Raw genomic sequence first — 19,424 nt, 5'->3', positions numbered from 1 at the left:
ACAGAACAGACACAAAGCCATGGAAACCTGATCTCGGAAAAAGAGAGGGGCCCCGGGCCTCTAAGGGCAGCACTAGGTGACGTCATAGCCAAGGCTCAGAGGCTAGATCCAGTTACAGCCGCTTTTGGGTTGCACAGGGGGGAGCACTGTTGTTAGGGGGGAAAGGCAGTGAGAGAGAGTCATGGGGTTCACAGCTCAGGGGTTGTGATGCTCAATGAGTTACTGTAGTAGGGGGGCAGAAAAAGCAAAAGAAAGAGAAAGAGAGAAAGAGAGAAAGAGAGAAAGAGAAAGAGAAAGAGAGAGAGAGAGAGAGAGAGAGAGAGAGAGCGAGAGAGAGAGAGAGAGAGAGAGAGAGAGAGAGAGAGAGAGAGAGAGAGATGTCCCTGTTTTCCATTGACTACAGATCTTAAATCCTCCAAAATGTAACCTTTCAATCTAATGTTTGTGTCCAAAGCACATGGTAAACTGCATTTGAAGTCAAATAAATGTTACTTTAAATTCCAGTCACAAGTTTCAAGTAGATAGAAGGGCAATTGTAATATAATACAGGGGGTTTTATGTACATAGTCAAATGCAAAGTTTTTCAAATTAAACTCTCTTTTACAGGGCACAAAAATTTAAACATTAGAAAGTTTCGTAATTTTTCTGTGTCTGTACTTTTTCATTTCAAAACCTCAAAATGAAGCTGGGTGGCATGAAGTTATATATCATCATTACCACAGAATAAATTCTCAACCCAATAGATTTTTTTTTTTAATTCCATGTATACCGTGACATACAAGCAGACATGGCAAACTGCATGAAACTGAGTAAGACGCTGCTCATGAGACTGCAGGAAAAGAGCTGACTGGACCACTCAGCAATCGGAAATGAACTTTTACCTGTGATTATGATAACTGTTTTGTTTTGTTTTTTTGTTTGTTTCATTGGACAACAATTTTATAAATAACACTTTTCTATAATAAAAAAAAGAAAATTCAACAGCAATAAATAATGCATTAAATAAGATAAAAATCTAAACCATTAAGACTTTTTAAACTATTTAATATACCTTATTTGAAGGATTCACATTTTGAAATAATTCATTTAAAGACTCTCCAAATACAAAATGCTGTCTACTAACATTAAAAATAGGGCATTACCAACGAGATCATCTTGACATTTCGACTGCTGGTGCAATATTGATTACCAAATTGAAACTGAAAGTGTGTACAGAATAACTCTGTGTACAATATCTCTCAGTAGCGCCACAGCCTCTGCTGACTAAAAGCCTCCAGCAGGTCCAAGTAACAAGCCAGTAACCTGACTCAAACATTAGAGTAGGAAAATTTAAGTAAAAAACATAACATGAAGTCATGTCATAAAATGCTTAGTTTTGTTTAATATTTTGGTCAAAATATATAAAAAAAAAACAGTACTAACTGCACCTATAATACAGAATTTAATTCAGGATCTGCAATCTTAATATCTTTTCTTAACAAAATACCAAGCAGCCTTATTCCTAGTTTATGCCTCATCAAAAATTATATCAGGGACTGCTGTGTTACACTAATAAAAATTTAAGAAGGAAAAGTGATTTCTATCTTATAGACAAAGCATCAATTGGGTCACAAAAATCACAAGTCTGATTAAAGCCAGCAGTCCAAAATTGTTTGCCAAGTTTACAATTACATTACATATTTGGAATCACCAATAAAATCAAACAACTGTCTCATAGGTTTCGTTTTTAAAAGTCTGAATCAAACTAAATCGGCATATTTTCAGGTTACCCAAGCTAATGCATATACGCACTCAAAAGGAATGAGATCACATCACCAACCTCATTGATGGCGGTTCTATACATTATCATTTTCTGGATAATGCTCCAGAAATGACAGCAACTCTTTGTTTACAAGTTTGTGGGCGTTTGAGTAGTTGCTGTCATGTGACGTGCGTGACAGGACTGACTGTACCTCGCGTTCATTTCATACAGATTACAAAACCAAAAAACTTTTGTTATCAAGAGCACTTGGTTCATTTAAAAGTACAGATTTCAAGCTTTATATGGATGTATTTCTTTAGTCTATAAAGCAAGTATTCGCTGAGATTCCAGAGTGTTTGTTGTCCACCAAACTGTCGAAAAAGCACATGTCTGGTCTGAGCTTCCCCCCGGAGAAACATCAGTCTATAGCAATTAATGATTGGCTCCTGAACTAGTAGGCGGGGCTTCATTCGCCATATTGACCATTACACTTTTCCCCATTCAAAACTAAACGAGTGACATGTCTTGTGTATTCTATAGTCTTCAGAAAAGCCCTCTTGACAGTTTAAAGTAATACTATCTAATTATATTGCAAATAGTAATTAAGTGAATAGAGAATAGTAGAGCTCAACTAAAGTTTTATTTGTTGACAAATTATTAATATCAATAACGCTACCCAAGCTGTGTTTGAAATAAAAACAATATGATAGCTAATGTTAGATTAGGATAGTATAACAGACATGTTAAATCAAAAAAATACATTAGCCATGTCAGGCTTATTATCAGTGTCAAGCCTGACATAATAACAAAACAAAAACTCAGAATGTTGACCAAATCACAATAGTGACCAAGTTTTTTTAAGCAAAAAGGCTAATTTTGTTGAAAGATGACAAAAATGCGCTTTAAAAATAGTGGACAAGAAAAAAAATTCTGGAAAGAGAGATAGACTTGAACTTGCACCACCTACTCAACCACAATTTCAAGACAAGACAAGAGCATGTGGACCCAATGCAAAGCTCTATCTTGATGATATTTACTCAAAGGTCAGAAAGTGATCCTGGGAAAACCCAGCAAACATTTGCAAAACTGCATATAATTACAAGCTATTAAAATACTAGATTAAACAGAAATAAAGCAACATAAATAATCAGGTTAAACAAAATCTTGTTAGAAAGCATATAGGCTTAACCTATCTGACGATTTCACTAACTATTTAAGACAACTTGAATCAGAATGGTTGCTTCAGTGTTAATGATTCACTGCTGGTTAAAGTGCAAAATGGATTCTTATACAGCAAACAAACACGATACATTCCTCCACAAAAATGTAAACGTTATATTTGGAAATCCAGATGGATAGGCAAGTACTTGTTATATGAAAGAATTAAAAGGCACTCACAAAGAGAAAATAAGAATGAGGCAAAAAAAAAGACTGCATAAATAAAAAACGTTGTGTTGTGCGATAGAGAATTGATCAAAGGTATAACCGTGAAGCCGCTCACCACGGGAAGCTCATTCTGCAATCCACATGTCTTTCCTCTGATTCCTCCAAGTAATCCCAAACGTGTCTGTGAGAAGTGAAACAACCCGATTTTCTCTCACACTCTCTTGCTGTCTCCGTCTCACCCAACTCTCTCTCTCCCTCTGAACCCGCATAAACACACACAAGCACTGCTTATCTAAAGTGCAAAGGCCCTCAACCTGTGCAGAAGCAAAGCTAAATCCCAGAGGAGTTCAAAATCGGTCTCGTCATTCCTGGAAAAAGGTGCAAAATTAGCTGTTTAGCTGCACCTGTCATTGGTGGGCAAATTGAATAATAATGTAAAACTGGCTTGTTAGAAGCTGTGATACTGCATTTTCAATTAAAACAACAGGAATTTTAGGCTTTGTTTACTTTGCATTTTAACTAGCTTGTCAGTTCCAGTACCATACATACAACAAGAGGAGTCATTTATTTGTTTTAATCTAGATAAACCCATTATTGTTTACTCATATTTTGGTGTTGTTGTATTTTTATGTACATTTGTACATATTAAAATCATTAGTCATAAAAACAATACATTAAACAGAACAACTGTTTTCAACATTGATAAAAATATGAAATTACTCATCACATTAGAATCATTTCTGAGGATGGCTAATGAAGACTAACGGCTGTTACAGAGCTGCCATTACAGGGGAAAAAAGGTAAACAGTTAAATCATAATAACACTTGTTAAATAATGGTTTCACTGTGTGAAAAAAAAATGCAGTGTAACAAATACACTTAGTCAAAAGTTTGGGGTCAGTTATTCTTTTTGCATGTTTTATTTTTAAAAGATAATTATTCTGTTCAAGGCGGAATTTTTTAAATGTAAAAAAAAAAAAAGCTAAATAGTTTAATATTATTTACATTTTAAATAACTGCTTTCTTGTTGTATTTAGTTTCAAATGAATTTATTACTCCAGTCATTATTGCTTTTATTACTATTACCATTAATAATAATAAAAAATAATAATGATAATAATAGTTATAATAATAATAATAATAATAATAATTCATAATAAGAGTGATTTCTGAAGGATCATTTGACTCAAGACTGGAGTAATCAAGCTGAAAATTGATCTTTAAAGGGCACTTATGGTGAAAAATCTACATATTGGGGTGAAATAAACACACCCAGTCCTTTTTTTTTTCAAATTTAACAACATAAAAACGGTGGACCAATTGAAGCGGTTTTCAGATCGACCGCAACTTTACGTAGGAGAGTGGTCCCCCCGCCCATTAATATTGATTGACAGCTGCGCGCATTAACATGTCTCCGTAGTAACGCATATAATCAAATCAACAAGAGAAGACGAGCGCAAAGCAGCCGGGAATAAAAGGTCTGTTCAGTTCGCTAGGATCATCAATCATCATCAAATGTGATCAAGAGTGAGTTTTACAAGTTTAAAATGTTTAAAACAGAGCATGTGTTTAATGAATTACAGCGATTCACTTCAGATTCACTTAATCAGAACAGCCGCGTGTCAGAACAATTATAAGAGAAGACGCTTCAATCCCGGTTTGTGGACGGTAAATCAGGTTTATTTTGTACATTAACATAACAGATATTCATACAGCAGTGGAGATTACCAGTATCATGTCACATATGTGTGCAAAGCTTAACGCCCTGTCTCTCTCTCTGTGTGTGGGTCTGCTCTATGTGTGTGTATGTGTGTGTGTGTGTGTGTGTGTGTGTGTGTGTGTGTGTGTGTGTGTGTGTGTGTGTGTGTGTCTGCGCTATGAGTGTGTGTGTGTGTCTGCGCTATGAGTGTGTGTGTGTCTGCGCTATGTGTGTGTGTGTGTGTGTGTGTGTGTCTACGCTGTGTGTGTGTGTGCGTGCGTGCGTGCGTGTGTGTGTGTTGACTTTGTAATGACTGTGTGTGACTCATTGTTGTAACTCCACAAAAAATGCATCAAATACTGATTGTTTAAGTTCTTACTGTAGTATTTCTCACACACGTTACATGAGATCTGCTTCCTAAGGCAGCCGAGGGCGGCGATTGTGGCATGTTGCTGACAGGCACGTGGGAACGGTGGGCGGGGAGGACTAGCCTTAAAGGCCCAGTACAAAAAAAACAGCAACAACTTTTTCCCAGCTACAATACAGACACTTCAAACAGGTATAATAAATAACCTGATAATCTGTTTTGAGCTGAAAATTTACAGACACATTCTGGGGACACAAGACTTATCTTAAATATGAAAAAAGGGGTAACCAATGTGCCCTTTAAAATCACTGAAATAAATGATTAAATTAAATGACAAACTACTTTTGAATAGTTATTTTGTAGTCCAATAACATTTTACAATTTTTACTGTATTTCGATTAAATAAATGCAGCTTTGGTGAACAGGAGAAGCTTATTTTAAAACACTTAAAAATTCTTCTGACCACAAACTTTTGACCAGTAGCGTACTTTTTTCTTAAATCTTGTTTGCTGACCCCAAACTTCTGAATGGTAAGGTACAGTCAGGCTGGGCATTTGACAATAACCATACAATACATATCACAATATAAAATACATCAAGCTATAACTGAATTGTTTTTGAAACTCTGCCAGACGTGCCAAAGAGTATCAATGTGTCAGCGAAACAGAGAGAGAATCATGTGGTATCAATCTTTCATGCTTCAGTTCTGTTAAGTATACTTTCTGACATCACAGAGAAGTGTCAGTTTAGAAATTCCTTTTCTAATTTAATTTAATTAAAGGAACACAAACTAATAAATCAATGAGTAAAAACGTGAAAGCAAAGAACCTGAACGTGTAATTCAGCTAAATCTCTGTGATTCTATTTAAGTGTGATTATATTTATACCTGATTTTATTGGCACAGTTCTAGATTTACTTACTGAACTAAAATTGACTAGATTTACTGTAGCAAAGGCCCTATTCCTGCAGTGGTGAAATGAGCTCAATTGGCCAAATGTACTAAATCAGAGCTCCAAACACTCCGCAGATCCTCCAAGCAGCTGCCCTACTTTCCATACTGCAGAGAGAACTCTGTGTGGGTGTTACACCCGCCCAGGCAGATCTCTCTGATTCAGTTCTAATAATGAAACTAGCCTGTGACACCAAAAACAACAAGGTAAAGGCCAGCTCTGGATCTCCAAGTTAATTAATAATTCATTAAGGAAGGGGCAGGGCTTTGATCTCCCCAACACTAATTCAAACAAACGCTCACAAAAAGGTCAGCGTGCCCATTAACACTTTAAAACAGCCAGGAAATCAGTTACAGGTGCTTATACGGTCACCCTTTCTGCTTGTGTAAAAGCCACAAGCAAAAGCCTTTTATTTTAATAGGTCTCCTTCCTGGATTCTAATGTTCCAGCCTTTCCCTTGATTTTAAGGGGCCCGTGAAGTGCTTTGAAATGTGCATTTTTGTCTGATGTGTGACGTAAATTTAACTGAAACATGAAAACCCTTTTTAAAAAAGCAGCAAAAAGCGTTTCATATTTTAACCAATGAAAGTGTTTGAGCTTAAGCACATAGCAGTACAGCGACTTAAAGGGAGCAGGACGTGTCAGATACTAGAGGGCATTTGATTGGTCAGAAGATTTGATGAGAAACTGAAGTATGAAGAGATGTCAAAAAAACTGTGTTGATACATTTAGGCGGAATTGACAAACTTCAAGCTTTAGCTGTTTAGATCTTAATTAGGCATGGGACGCGGTTTGGAAAAGTCAAGGTTTTAAAACCACTAAAATTTTCTGTAATACCGTTTCTAAGGTATGTGTAAAAACTTTTTTATTTAAATTATTTTTAGAACAACAGTATCTCCAGCAGAAAAATCATCCAAAGACTCCATTTTAAATTGTAAAGAAATCTGTGTTTTTGAAACTAATGAAGACAGCAGAAGTCAATGATTCATTTGAATTATTTAGCCTGACATGTTTACTGCTCCAAAATATTTTTAAAATAAATATATTGTGTTCAAAGGGGAAAAAAGTTTTAGTTTTTTACCCAGACAATTAAAAAGAATATACCTTAGAGCAGTGATAACAATATCGTAATACCGTGAAACCGTGATATTTTTATCCAAGGCTATCATACCATCAGAATCTTAAACCGGCCAATGCCTAACCTTAATACGAATTTTGTAACCGTTTGAGCACATTAGCTTATCTTTAAGACTAACATGCTGATACTAACATCTAAAAATATGTATTTTGATTTCACCTGTTCCAAAGCATGCGTGGCTTAAATGTCTTTGACAATTAAATATATGTTTTATCATGCTTTGCTATCAGACGAACATGATGTGAGCATTATGACAATCCAGAGGCTCATGTTAACTTGATTAAACTAATGGCATGAGTATTGTGGGAGGCAGCAGGTGATACAGCACTGTTAGTTATCTCTGTATCCAGCTGTGGTCTCCAGTTGTTTTGATGAAGGCTGGGGTCAAAGGTCAGCTAGTCTGAACACCACACCCCTATCGGCTACCCAGTCAAAATCTGTAAACATGCTAAATCTCTGACGTTAATATTAAGATGGAAACAAAAAAAATGGCACATTCATATTTAGATATGAGCTCCACCTTTTCCTGTGGAAAAAAGGTCAAGCTGGCTGTTTAATTGGTCTAAACTACTAGCCAATGTGAAATATGTAGTAAATTATGAATGTTTATATATATATATATATATATAAATGACTTGCAATAAGTTACTTAATATGTTCAATGTATTATTTTATTCTTTGTATTGCTCCCACATTTAAATTTTGCACTAAGTTTTAGATTCTTACTAATGTTAATTTTGTATTGCAAAACACTTTAATACCTGTTCCAGATTTGGTTCTGGCATTGTCTATGTGTGTGTGCTTTATTAATATAACAAGTTGATTCAGTCTCCTTCCCCCCTTTTCAGTCTTTCAATCATAACTTATGTGTAGGGCCAGACGGAATCTGCAGATATTTTTGGCTATTTCTGCACAGAATTGGGTTAAAAATCTGCAGATTTTTGCGGAATGATATTGGGATAACAAAAACCTTAATATATAAACTAAAAAGTAATACCTTTTTAGCTTGTATTTAATGTTTACAATGCAAATCCAATTAGATCCACTTTATTTGGTAAACAAAGCAAGTCTTCTATATAACATATCTACTAAAAGACAGAAAATATGACTTCACAAACTGTATTGTGAATAAATCATATGGACATTTTTATATTAGTCAATACTATTACTGAAATTAATTTAAAAACTGAATAAATATAAATTTACACACATTTACACAAGTAAATAAACAGAATCAATGATGAGCTAAAATCTGCGGAATTCTGCGCACACAGATTCCATCTGGGCCTACTTATGCGTCTATATTTCAGCTCTAATAAAAGAACATCAGCTTAAATAAAGTGACTCCATCTTCCAGTTGTTAATTTTGTTTGTTCAATTCCATGCTTGATGTCAGTGTTTGTCACTTTATGTCATTTCTAATCTTTATAGGATCAGTGCTAATTCAATCTAAAAAAATAATTTTGATCTCAGCAACAGACCTGTGGGTAGTTCCTATAGCTGCTCAGTGCAAAAGTGGTACATGTTCACACTTGCTCTAGCTCAGTACCAAATTTTTGGCTTTGGCACAAAAGCGGAATGTAAAACCAGTAGTATAAATTGACGCCATGATAGCAGTTTTGCTCTTTTGTTTTATAGAATTCAGTTCCCTTGAACAGGCACTACAGATAAACAAAGCAGATGCTAAACAGAAAGGACTGCAGAGTAGCAAGAGTCAGAGCAGCACATAATTCTTCTTGATTTCATTTGCAATTGACCTGAACCCTATTGCATATCTTTGAGATGTGCTGAACACACTGCATCCTTAAAACAAACATACAACATCCCAAAAACACATTCATCACTGCACTAAAATCCAACTACCAACTCTTAAGTGTTTACTTACCTACATTTAAACAAGACTTGGTTGGATTAAGTAAATGACCTGGGAATATTTTAAATTAAAAGATGCATTCTGAGGCACCTGAGACTTGTAAATTATATTATATTATATTATATTATATTATATTATATTATATTATATTATATTATATTATATTATATCTTTGCAACATGCTTGTCTCCTACACCCCAACAACTGGGGGCAGATCATTTAGTGTTACTGCACCCAAACTCTGGAACTCTCTACCACGCTCACTCCATTCTGTTAACAAGATCTCAGAATTCAAATCTTTACTTAAAACCAGGGCCAGTCGGAATCTGCGGATGTTTTTTGCTATTTCTGCGGAGAATTTTGGTAAAAATCCACAGATTTTTGCGGAATTATTTTGGGAGTATCATAACTAAAACTTTAATATGTGAAATAAAAAATTACATCTTTTTTAATTTTATTAAATTTTTTAAATGCAAATCTAATTAGATCCACTTTATTTGGTAAACAAAGCAAGTCTCTCATATAATATCTCTACTAAAAGACAGAAAATATTACTTTACAAACTGCATTGTACATACAGTAAATCAGATGAACATATCCATATTAGTCAATAATATGACTGTAATTAATTAAACTGAATAAATATAGATTTACACACATTTACTAAAGTAAATAAACAGAATTAATGAAGGGCTAAAAATCTGCGGAAATCTGTGGAATTCTGCGCACGCAGATTCCGCGTGGGCCTACTTAAATTTCGCTTATTTTCTGAATGCTTCATTTATAATCTGCCAAACTGACCACTTTTGATCTGATCCACCTGCACTCTGCTTATATGCTTATGTCTTGTTTTTGTATTTCCAGTTTGTTATATTTCCCTTCCTGTATGTTTGTGTATCTAATGCAGTCTCTACATGTATCTGCTTGTACTATCTCTTTTTGTCGCCTTCTTTGTAAAGTGTCCTTGAGCTTTGGAAAGGCGCTATATAACTAAAAATTATAACATAACATAACATAACATAACATAACATAATATAATATAATGTAATATAATATAATATAATATAATGTAATATAGCTGGGAACGTTTAAGTAATTTGTTACAGTTACTAGGTAATAACTGAATTGCATCATTATAAAAGTAACTATTTAACAGGGGAAAAAATGAATGCATTATTATAGGTGCAGTAGGTGACCTGCCTAAATGATAACTGGTTTGCATAATATGTTTGAAACACAGTCCCTCCCCTGCCATCCAAAGCCTCACCTCCCAATATCATTAAATATGACAGAGACCCACTAGATCATGTCATTCGCCAGTTAGAAAACTTTATAGTACTTTATAATACTACAATTCCCAAGGAAAAACTGTATTATACCTAGCACATTTCCAGTTGTGTAGCAAGCAAAACTTGTCATAATGTGCAATATTTTATGCATGCAAGGATCGCTGGTCTGACTCTCTCACGCGCTTTGTCCTAACGCGAGTAGGCATTGGCCGGTACAAGATTCTGACGGTATAATAACCTTGGATAAAAATATCACGGTTTCATGGTATTGTGATCACTGCTCTAACATATTTTCTTTTTAAATGTCTGGGTAAAAAACAAAACCATTGTTCCCTTTTAAACACAATATATTTTATTTTAAGAAACATTTTAAATATTTTGGAATAGTAAACATTTTAGGCTAAATCATTCAAATGAATTTTTGACTTCAGCTGTCTTCATTTCAAAAACAGATTTTTTTTTTACAATTTAAAATTGAGTCTTTTGATATCTTTTCTGCTGGAGATACTGTTGTCCTGAAAAACTAAAAAAAGGTACATAAAAAAAAAATAGTACACATACCCTAGGAACGGTATTGTAGGAAATTGAGGGTTTCAAAACCTTGACTTTTCCAAACCACGGTATACCTTGAAAATGGTTATCGTCCCATGCTTAAAAGCGACTACTGTATGCTTAGTGGTTGGCTGGCAGGGTGCAGAAATTACACTTATTACTAAGCCATACTTACATCCTAATTAAGACCGAATATTCAGAGTAGCACAGTAAACTATATAGGGAGCGCGTCACAGGTTGTCATTGTTCAAAAATGAACCAATGTGAATATAAAATACTTCACCTCAGTACAGCAGGCTAGGTGGAATTGCGCTATTTATTTATGTTTTGTTGTTAAACTAAATAATCTACATTATGGATTCAGTAATAGGTCCCTTATAAAACTGAAAAAAGTCACATCAATCTATCGCCGGAAGATTTCAGTGGAGGAACAACACTTTGTGCATATTACCCATTCATAACACAACAAAATCTACATCAGCTTTGCGTGACTAAAATAGTTTTAAAACATCATTACTGTCTAAAACAAATACTTGGGAAAAGTAGCTCCAATATTGATTAAGAATTTAAAAAATTTTGATTCAGCATTTGTTTTTAACGCTGTCAATGATGTCCACGGGACCATGGCGTATGTGCACACACAAACGGTGATCTGTGTGATCAGAGATGCGCAGTTGTACAAATCTACATTGGTTGACATACAGTTTTGGCTACTTATCAGAATAATGGGAATTATTGGCCCGACAAATTTGAATTGGATGAACATAATTAGTCTTATGCCTTACCCAGAATATAAAAATACATATAAATACATTTACTTTAATCAATATTATTGGAATGTGAAGAGACTTTCTATGAAAGGTAAATCCTGCCAATTTTAAATAAATCAAATAAACATTGGAAATTAAAATGAAAACCAGATTAACATTTTCATTATAAAACACTGTTCGCAAAGTATCTGCCAAAATTGAAAATGAAATGAAATTATTTCATTTTCACTGTGACAACACATCGCCCCTGTCAAATCGATAATTAAAATGAAGTTGCCGATTTAACATTTCATTTTCACTGCATTTCCGCGTCAAGACTGCCAATATTAAAATGAAAAGCCAAACTAAAAAATAAAATGCAAACACAATTTTTACAAAGCTTGTTATTAATGTTCACGCTATAATAGTGACACAATTCAAATTAAAATGTACATTTGAGCTTTCCTTTTATTGACACTTTTTTATTTCAATTTTCATTTTCAATGGCCGAGGGCAGAAGAACGGTTTTGATGAATGAGACAGCGCGAGTTACTAATGTATATATTACAGAAGTAAAATGGCATCATTTACATGAAGCAGCTGCTGCATTGGTACAACAAAAGGAACAGAGGACACATAATAACCAACCGTCAAACATTCGTCCCACAGCAGGAGTCGCGGGCTTATTCGGTGGGCAGAGAAACTGTGCAGCGCAAGTACGGTAGGCCTTGTGATGAATTCGTATAGTATACTGTATTAGGTCTTGTGGGGTTAACAACTTGTTACTACTAAAATCTTTGAAAGATAGCTAAATTAGCTTGGTAAAATTGGTTTTAGGTTTGATATTCACCGGACAGTTTTAGGGATCATCTGCGAATTTCATCGACATTATTTAGAATTGGCAGGATTTACCTTCCATAACTTTCAACCAGCACAACAAAAAATGTTTCTGAAGACAATCACCTACTGCACCTTTAAAATAAAAATGCCAAAAAAATGTATGTTGAATAAAATGAACACAAAATAAATAAAATAAAAATATTCTATACTATTCTAAACTCTATAAATGTTGCTGTTGGACAATGTAAGAGACAAAAATGATATATTTATCGTAAATATTATCACTTCTGTAGTGGAACAATAAAACATGATAGATGGTTTAGAACTTATGTAGGCTTACAGAAGTGAAACTGAAATTGCTGACAAACTGCACCAGCAATTCACATTCTTTTAGAAGACAAAAGCATTGCTGTGTACTATGAACTTTAAAACTTTGCAGATCTTTAACGTACAAACTGTCAGTTTACACACTACATAAGAGAGAATACAATTAGGGGCCTTTTAAGAACAAGTCTTCTTTCCCGGTTACCAGATTTAGCTCGAAATCATGGTTTTAGATTTTTAAAGACGTCCTTAAACCCCAATGGGATACAAAACAATTACCTTTACATGCCTGTACATAAGCCATAATGGGGACAATTTATGGTAAAAATGCTTTGGAAACCACCATCCCAAAAAAAAGTTGGAAGTAATTTCCTAGACAACATTTATCTGTTACACTTGTTAGATCAACACGTGAAGACACCGCAGATTACAGAAGAGCAGAGAGTAACAGAGAGCTTCTCGGACCTTTATCTCTTACAGCTTCTATATTTGGAACGAGTTCTGTGCCATCACTAGTCTGTGATCTCAACACAGCAACCCTAGCGAAGGCTCCACTATGTTAACATCATGTCAGTGCTCTTGACATATCACTGTTTGTATTAGAGAGCAGGCTATATTTGGACCACACCAGAGGAAAAGCTGGACATGACTAGAGCTCTTTAAAATGAGACTGGACAAACTTTAAAAGGAAAGTCTGAATGCCAATTACAGGAAGTACAACAACTACAACAACAACAACAACGCCAACAACAAAAGCATGTCTGCACCCTGCAGACCCTGTCAACTTCCTGCTTTTTAGCATAAGAATTCTGAAACCTAGAATTGTAATGACTTAAAAATAAAACCTCTTCCTTTAAGTTGCAAAAAGAAGCAGGGTGGTAAACAAAACAATCACGTGAAACTAAAAATCTTATACTATTTGGCAACAAAATAGATGGCATAAGACACAATATACAATACTGTTCCCATAAAAATACAGTGAATGGGGAATTTTTTGCAGTGTTTTACTATGTAAGGCATTATAAAATCAATATTTTTTCCTTAAATGCCATTTATCTCTTCTTTTTTTTTTTTTTGTTATTTACCTCTTAATATATTTTCTAAATTGTTTTTTTGAGATTAGTACTGACAACTAGTAATGTGAATGCAAATAATTTAAATTTTTTTTTTTAAGGAAACACTATAAGGAAACCAGTGAAATGTATTTTTATTTTTACTTTATTTTACTCCTGTTGCTAATTTTTAAACTAGAGATGCTCCGATCAGGATTTTTGCAGCCAATACTGAGTCCCAATTCCTTGTCCTGGTGATCAGCCGGTACCAAGTACCGATTCTGATGCTTCAAGCTTTATAATGCATAAAGCACATTTTCCCTCCAAGTACGATACTTAAGTGGAGATCTTACCATTTAAGATAACCATTAAGTGTGGACATGTAAGCAGTTTTACAGAAAAAAATAGATAAAAATTGGTAAGAAAAAAAAATCACTAACAAAGCGATTTACAAACATCACAAATGATGGAAGAAAAATTCAACATGTCTCAAAGTTTAGAGCGCATATTTGATGCAAAAGAAGTTAAAACGCACACCTATAAATTCATTACTTCTTTACTAAAAGGAAATAAGTCCATAAAGTACTGTTTATTGCAATAATTATATTATGATAAGCTATATTATTGAATATTCAAGTTAAATTTTTATTTATTTTTTATTTCCCGCCAGGTTTTCCTGAACTTGCAATATTGTTGAAAACACAGAACTTTTACTTCTGATTAGTAAAAAGATTTCAGTTCTTATATGTCCTCTGCTTGTAAACTCGTAAAAGAAACAATTGTGATTGGTTCATTAGATTAGCCAGAGTACTGCTCAAGTCATGAAATGTGATTATCGGCCGATGCCAATCTCTGGCAGATCGATCGGAGCATCCCTAATTTAAACAGTAAAGAAAGATTGTGTGATTGTTCCTCTTAAAAAAAATAAGTGTTTTTTTTATTTTTATTTTATTTGCATCTATTATTAAAATGTGTTATTAAATATAGTCTATTATAAAACAATAATAATAGGCCAAATTCTTGTTTTCAGGGTTGTTAAAATAAGACAGAGAGAGTTATCAGCTTCTCTGGCTATTTCATGGCAAAACAAGATCAAATTTCTAACATTTTATAAAATAATTTTGCTCAAATAGGACAAAACATTACAAGCATTGTGCATGCTTTAGGGTTTTTAGCAATCATCTATACAGATACATGGAGAACATGTCAGTTTCATAATAATTACAGTTTTTGTGGTATTCTGTAATGCTCTACATTAAACTGTAAATTCCATATTTATTACTGGATTCCACAATTCATTCGTTTGAGCATTGTAGAAATGGCAAGCTTTGGTGAAGACTGAAGCGCTCGTACCTGTTCTGCTCCTCTAGTTTGGCCAGCAGCTCCACATCATCTGGGCTGAGCTGAGTCGGCGAGGCTGAGGAGGGTGAGGACAGTGAGGCAGTGGATGAAGCCACAGTGGTGTGTAGCGAAGACGGAGTGGCCACCTGACTAGCCATCTGACTCACCGTGTGCGACACTGAGTTCTTCACCCATGAAAGAGTCGAACTCAGCTTACCTGCTACCTTGTCTGTCGCCACCTTTAGGATAAAAAAAAAAACTGTTTAATTGGACGATAAACAAATTCTACAATTTAAATCAGAAAACAACTTGAAAGCTATATCTTAGTAAACAGGTTTCACTTTATAAATTATGCAATCATTATACCTATTTAGTAAGTGAATTGTCCCAACCACACAATACTTTCAAGGTTTAACTTTAACTTGACAAATATTTAAAATAAATAATCATCATATGTTCTTCTAAAAAAAAAACAGTGTAAAATAATTAATAGTTAGTAATAGCTTAATAGTTTTTAGATTTTCTTTGTTTTAAACTGATTGACACCACAAGATTTAAAATGAATTTAGACACAAGCACAAGAATTAAAATCACAAGAATCTAAACACAAGTTTTAAATCTGGAAAAATAACATATTAACACGACAGCAGGTCCAGTCCACAACAAAGTGTGATACTTTGATCATTCTATTAAAACAAAGCTGTGAAATGAATGCCATTGTTTTCCTTCTAGAAGATATTTTATGAAATTTGAAATAACTTGAGTCACTGCTTCAGTTTGTTAGTGAGGATCCTGAGATGACAGACTGACAAATCTCTCACAATGGATTCTCATATGAGCAATTCCAGCGTTATGGACTAGACATTTGCAGAAAAAAATTCAAAGCAGAGAAAAGTATCTTTTAACATTATATTGAAACATCGGTTTATATTTTCCAAAACAAATAACCACAGAGTTATGGAATCAGAAAAATAGCAATCTGTAAACTTTTTTTTTATTTTAAATGAGGAAGATAAAACAAGCGTTAAGGATGTGACAAAAAAAGTTAGCAAGTTTACAGTATAGAGCATACTTTGTAGAAATTCTGTGAATTAAACTGCACAACCCAAAAGAAACACTGATAATCAAAAGGACAGGAGTTGGTCCACCATAGAACAAGCATGATTCATTTTATTTAATTTAACATTTTTGCATTCATGAGGAAAAAGCTTTGATATGGATGTGACATCTCTCAATTTATGGATGTGACAGATGTGAAATTGGCACTTGTGTGACTTTGTTAAATCAAATAATTTATATAAATAATCGTTTGAAAACATTATTGATTTGATTTCAAATATATACACCAAATCCATCAAATGACATAAAACTACACTGGGGTTGTAGAACAGAATTCTACCCATCAAAGGGGAAATGTTTTTTGCTTTGAAAGTGGCTCTGTGAAAGACTGTTTGTTCATGATTAGTTCATGCTAGTGAATTAATGAAGCCATATTGTAAAGTGAGAAAATGATACAGTATCTCATAAAATGTAATAAAAAAAATACTGGGATTTAGGGCTGGGTGATTAATCGAAAAGTAATCCAAAAAAAAAAAAAATCGGCATTCAAAATCGATCAAATTTTTCCAGGTGAATTAAAAAAAAAAAAAAACTTTCCCTACCGCGTGTGGAGTCACGTGACCCTGCTCTGTTAGCCACACTTTCCAGCCCCATCTGATCTCTGATGGACCCATTTTTGAGCCTTACTTGGCACTACACTGATAATGATTGGAAGCTGCAGTGAGATGCCTTGAGACGGCATATTTTCCATTACATTAAAATTATTATTTACATTAAAATATTTGCTCACAGAAGATGAAAGAAAAACACTGTTTAAAATATTATTTACAGGATATACAAGAGTTATTTTATTTAGAAGAGATACTGCTTATTTTCTACTTTAAATTTGAAATTGAAACTCTAAAAATACTAAAAATAATTTATTTTGTATATATACACATATATAACATATATAACACATATAACATATACATATCTATATATACATATATTTATTTATTTTCACTTTTTTTTATAAGAAAAAATGTGACTGTTCATTTTAGACAATGTGTGTTTTAATTTCAGTTGTTCAACATTTAATCATAGACCGTAGATAGTGTGTTTCCTTCAATTATTTTAAAATCAAGAAATGCACCCTTCATTCAAAAATGTCTCACTTGTAATATGTGAGCATATTTTCCATCAGTGAACTATATGAACTAAAAAAAAATTAAAAAAAAATAAATAAAATAATCGTTCGTTAATTGTAATCGAGTTTAAATGTTCAATCAATCGAGATTTGGATTTTAGGCCAAATCGCCCAGCCCTACTGGGATTTCTTCTGCTTTCATCACTTGAATTATAGGGGTATCCCAACTGCAGTCTAACAGGCTTCATCATGTAGTGAATAATTTTTGACAAAGTCAGTTCCCACATTGTTAAACAAATTACAATATTATAGAATTTCACACATCCCTTCATGGGTTTGTTCATTCTTCCTCCACAACTTATTCCCCTAGTTTACACCCATTTAAAAAAGGGACACGATCTTCTGGACCAACGTTCAATGACAAACAGGCTACACTGACAAAAGAAAGGACACTGTATTCATTCTTTACAGCTTCAAGAGCAAAATGGTTTACCAAGTCATTAGTTAGGCGTGTACACTGTAGATTGGTAACCACCACAGTATCATATGTCATTCTACATTTCCAAAAGACGACCTCTAAAAGGTTTGGACTGAGGAAATGTTTGAAGTAGTTGTGTACTTTTCACTAGGATGACAGGAGTTCAAGCACTGAACCTCTGGTGAAGTGAATAAAAAGGTACAAAGCAATGTCAACTGACAATACAGAGAACCCAATACAACTGGAAACGGCAGGCCATGAAACTGTAACACTAGACCAGTAAGAAACCTCTTCCATCTAGAATTTCCTGTGTGCGCTTCATTCTTACCTGAAGTCACAAGTCACCCTAACTGAGTTCCTCCATAATTCCATTAACAAATCCACAAGAGAAAAAGCAGGGACATCAAAAGCGTATCCAGTCTTCGAATACCATCTCGGCAGTCTTCGGAGTTTTGTAGATTCCAAAGTCACAGCTGTCTAGGTGTCACCTGGGGTCAAAGTGCTCATGTAGCAGAGACAGAGGCAGCTGTAAAGTAGACCGAAGCAGCTGTATAAGCTTCTGCCTTCTCTTTTACAGCTGTAGCAGCACTAACTCAAACTCTGGAATTCACCCGACAGAGAAAAAAAATCCTTTTCCTGAAAAACTTGAGGTGACGTCTGAGCTTGCCGCATCGAGCTTCGCGACATAAATGAGCTGTAATGATAAACGCAGGGGAAGTCTGCCTCTGTACAACAAAGCAGCTTTCTCATTTGCATGTGGCACTTCTCTGAATCCTCTACAAGACTGATCACGTTTCCTCTTGCGATCTCCATTTCTGACAAACTATGACCACACGCCTATGCATGGCTTCTGTGGTTTTACAAACCAAAAAGAAAATGTTTTAGTATTCCCCAGCAAAATGCTTAGAAATGACTCAAAGTGGTCAAAGTTGGAAACACCCTTTCTTAGACAGCGTTACAGTCAAGAGGAGTGACACAGAAAGAGGCGGAGCAGACAAACCTCAGAGCAAAGTGCAGATTCAAAGGATTGACAGGTGCGATGCAAATAAAATGCATGCAGCATATGTGTCGTTTTAAAATAATTTAATTTTGCAACATTATTATTTTATTGTAGTTGTTTAATAATAATATCATTAATAATAATAATAATAATAATAACAAAAAATAATAATAAATTGGGTACATTGTTCATGTCATAAGCCCAAAATTAGCTAATAAGCTAATAAGCTAATAGGTAAAAAGCAGCCAAGGTTGTTGACAAATGTTCTTCCCCTGAAGCCCTGAAGTCTGAAATTGAGTTTTAATACTTGAAACATTTATGATATTGATTATGATGATTATAATCAGGGCTTGACATTAACACCCGCCAACCCGCCAAATGCTGGTAGATTTTAGCTGTGGCGGGTTAGACAGTTACACCCAGTAACCACTTCGGCTGGTTGAAATTTTTTAATTG

General features: G+C 34.3%; 1 protein-coding gene across 5 annotated transcripts in view; it reads right to left on the bottom strand.

The window, feature by feature from the left end:
- evi5b (ecotropic viral integration site 5b) overlaps positions 1-19,424 on the bottom strand; it is an 82,066-nt gene that overhangs the window by 45,961 nt on the left and 16,681 nt on the right. For 3 of the 5 annotated variants that reach the window (XM_056459895.1, XM_056459898.1, XM_056459896.1), the window contains exon 2: positions 15,315-15,541. In XM_056459895.1, coding sequence (XP_056315870.1) covers positions 15,315-15,541 — 227 coding nt within the window. Of the gene's footprint in view, positions 1-3,242; positions 3,390-15,314; positions 15,542-18,296; positions 18,865-19,424 lie in introns of those variants that run through there. The other 2 variants (XM_056459897.1, XM_056459899.1) reach the window with 2 other exon arrangements.

This window comes from Danio aesculapii, chromosome 6 (genome assembly GCF_903798145.1).
Source record: "Danio aesculapii chromosome 6, fDanAes4.1, whole genome shotgun sequence".
Taxonomy (NCBI): Eukaryota; Metazoa; Chordata; class Actinopteri; order Cypriniformes; family Danionidae; genus Danio; species Danio aesculapii.
The sequence above is the reverse complement of the archived record's forward strand: the minus strand, read 5'-3'. Positions and strand labels throughout refer to the sequence as shown.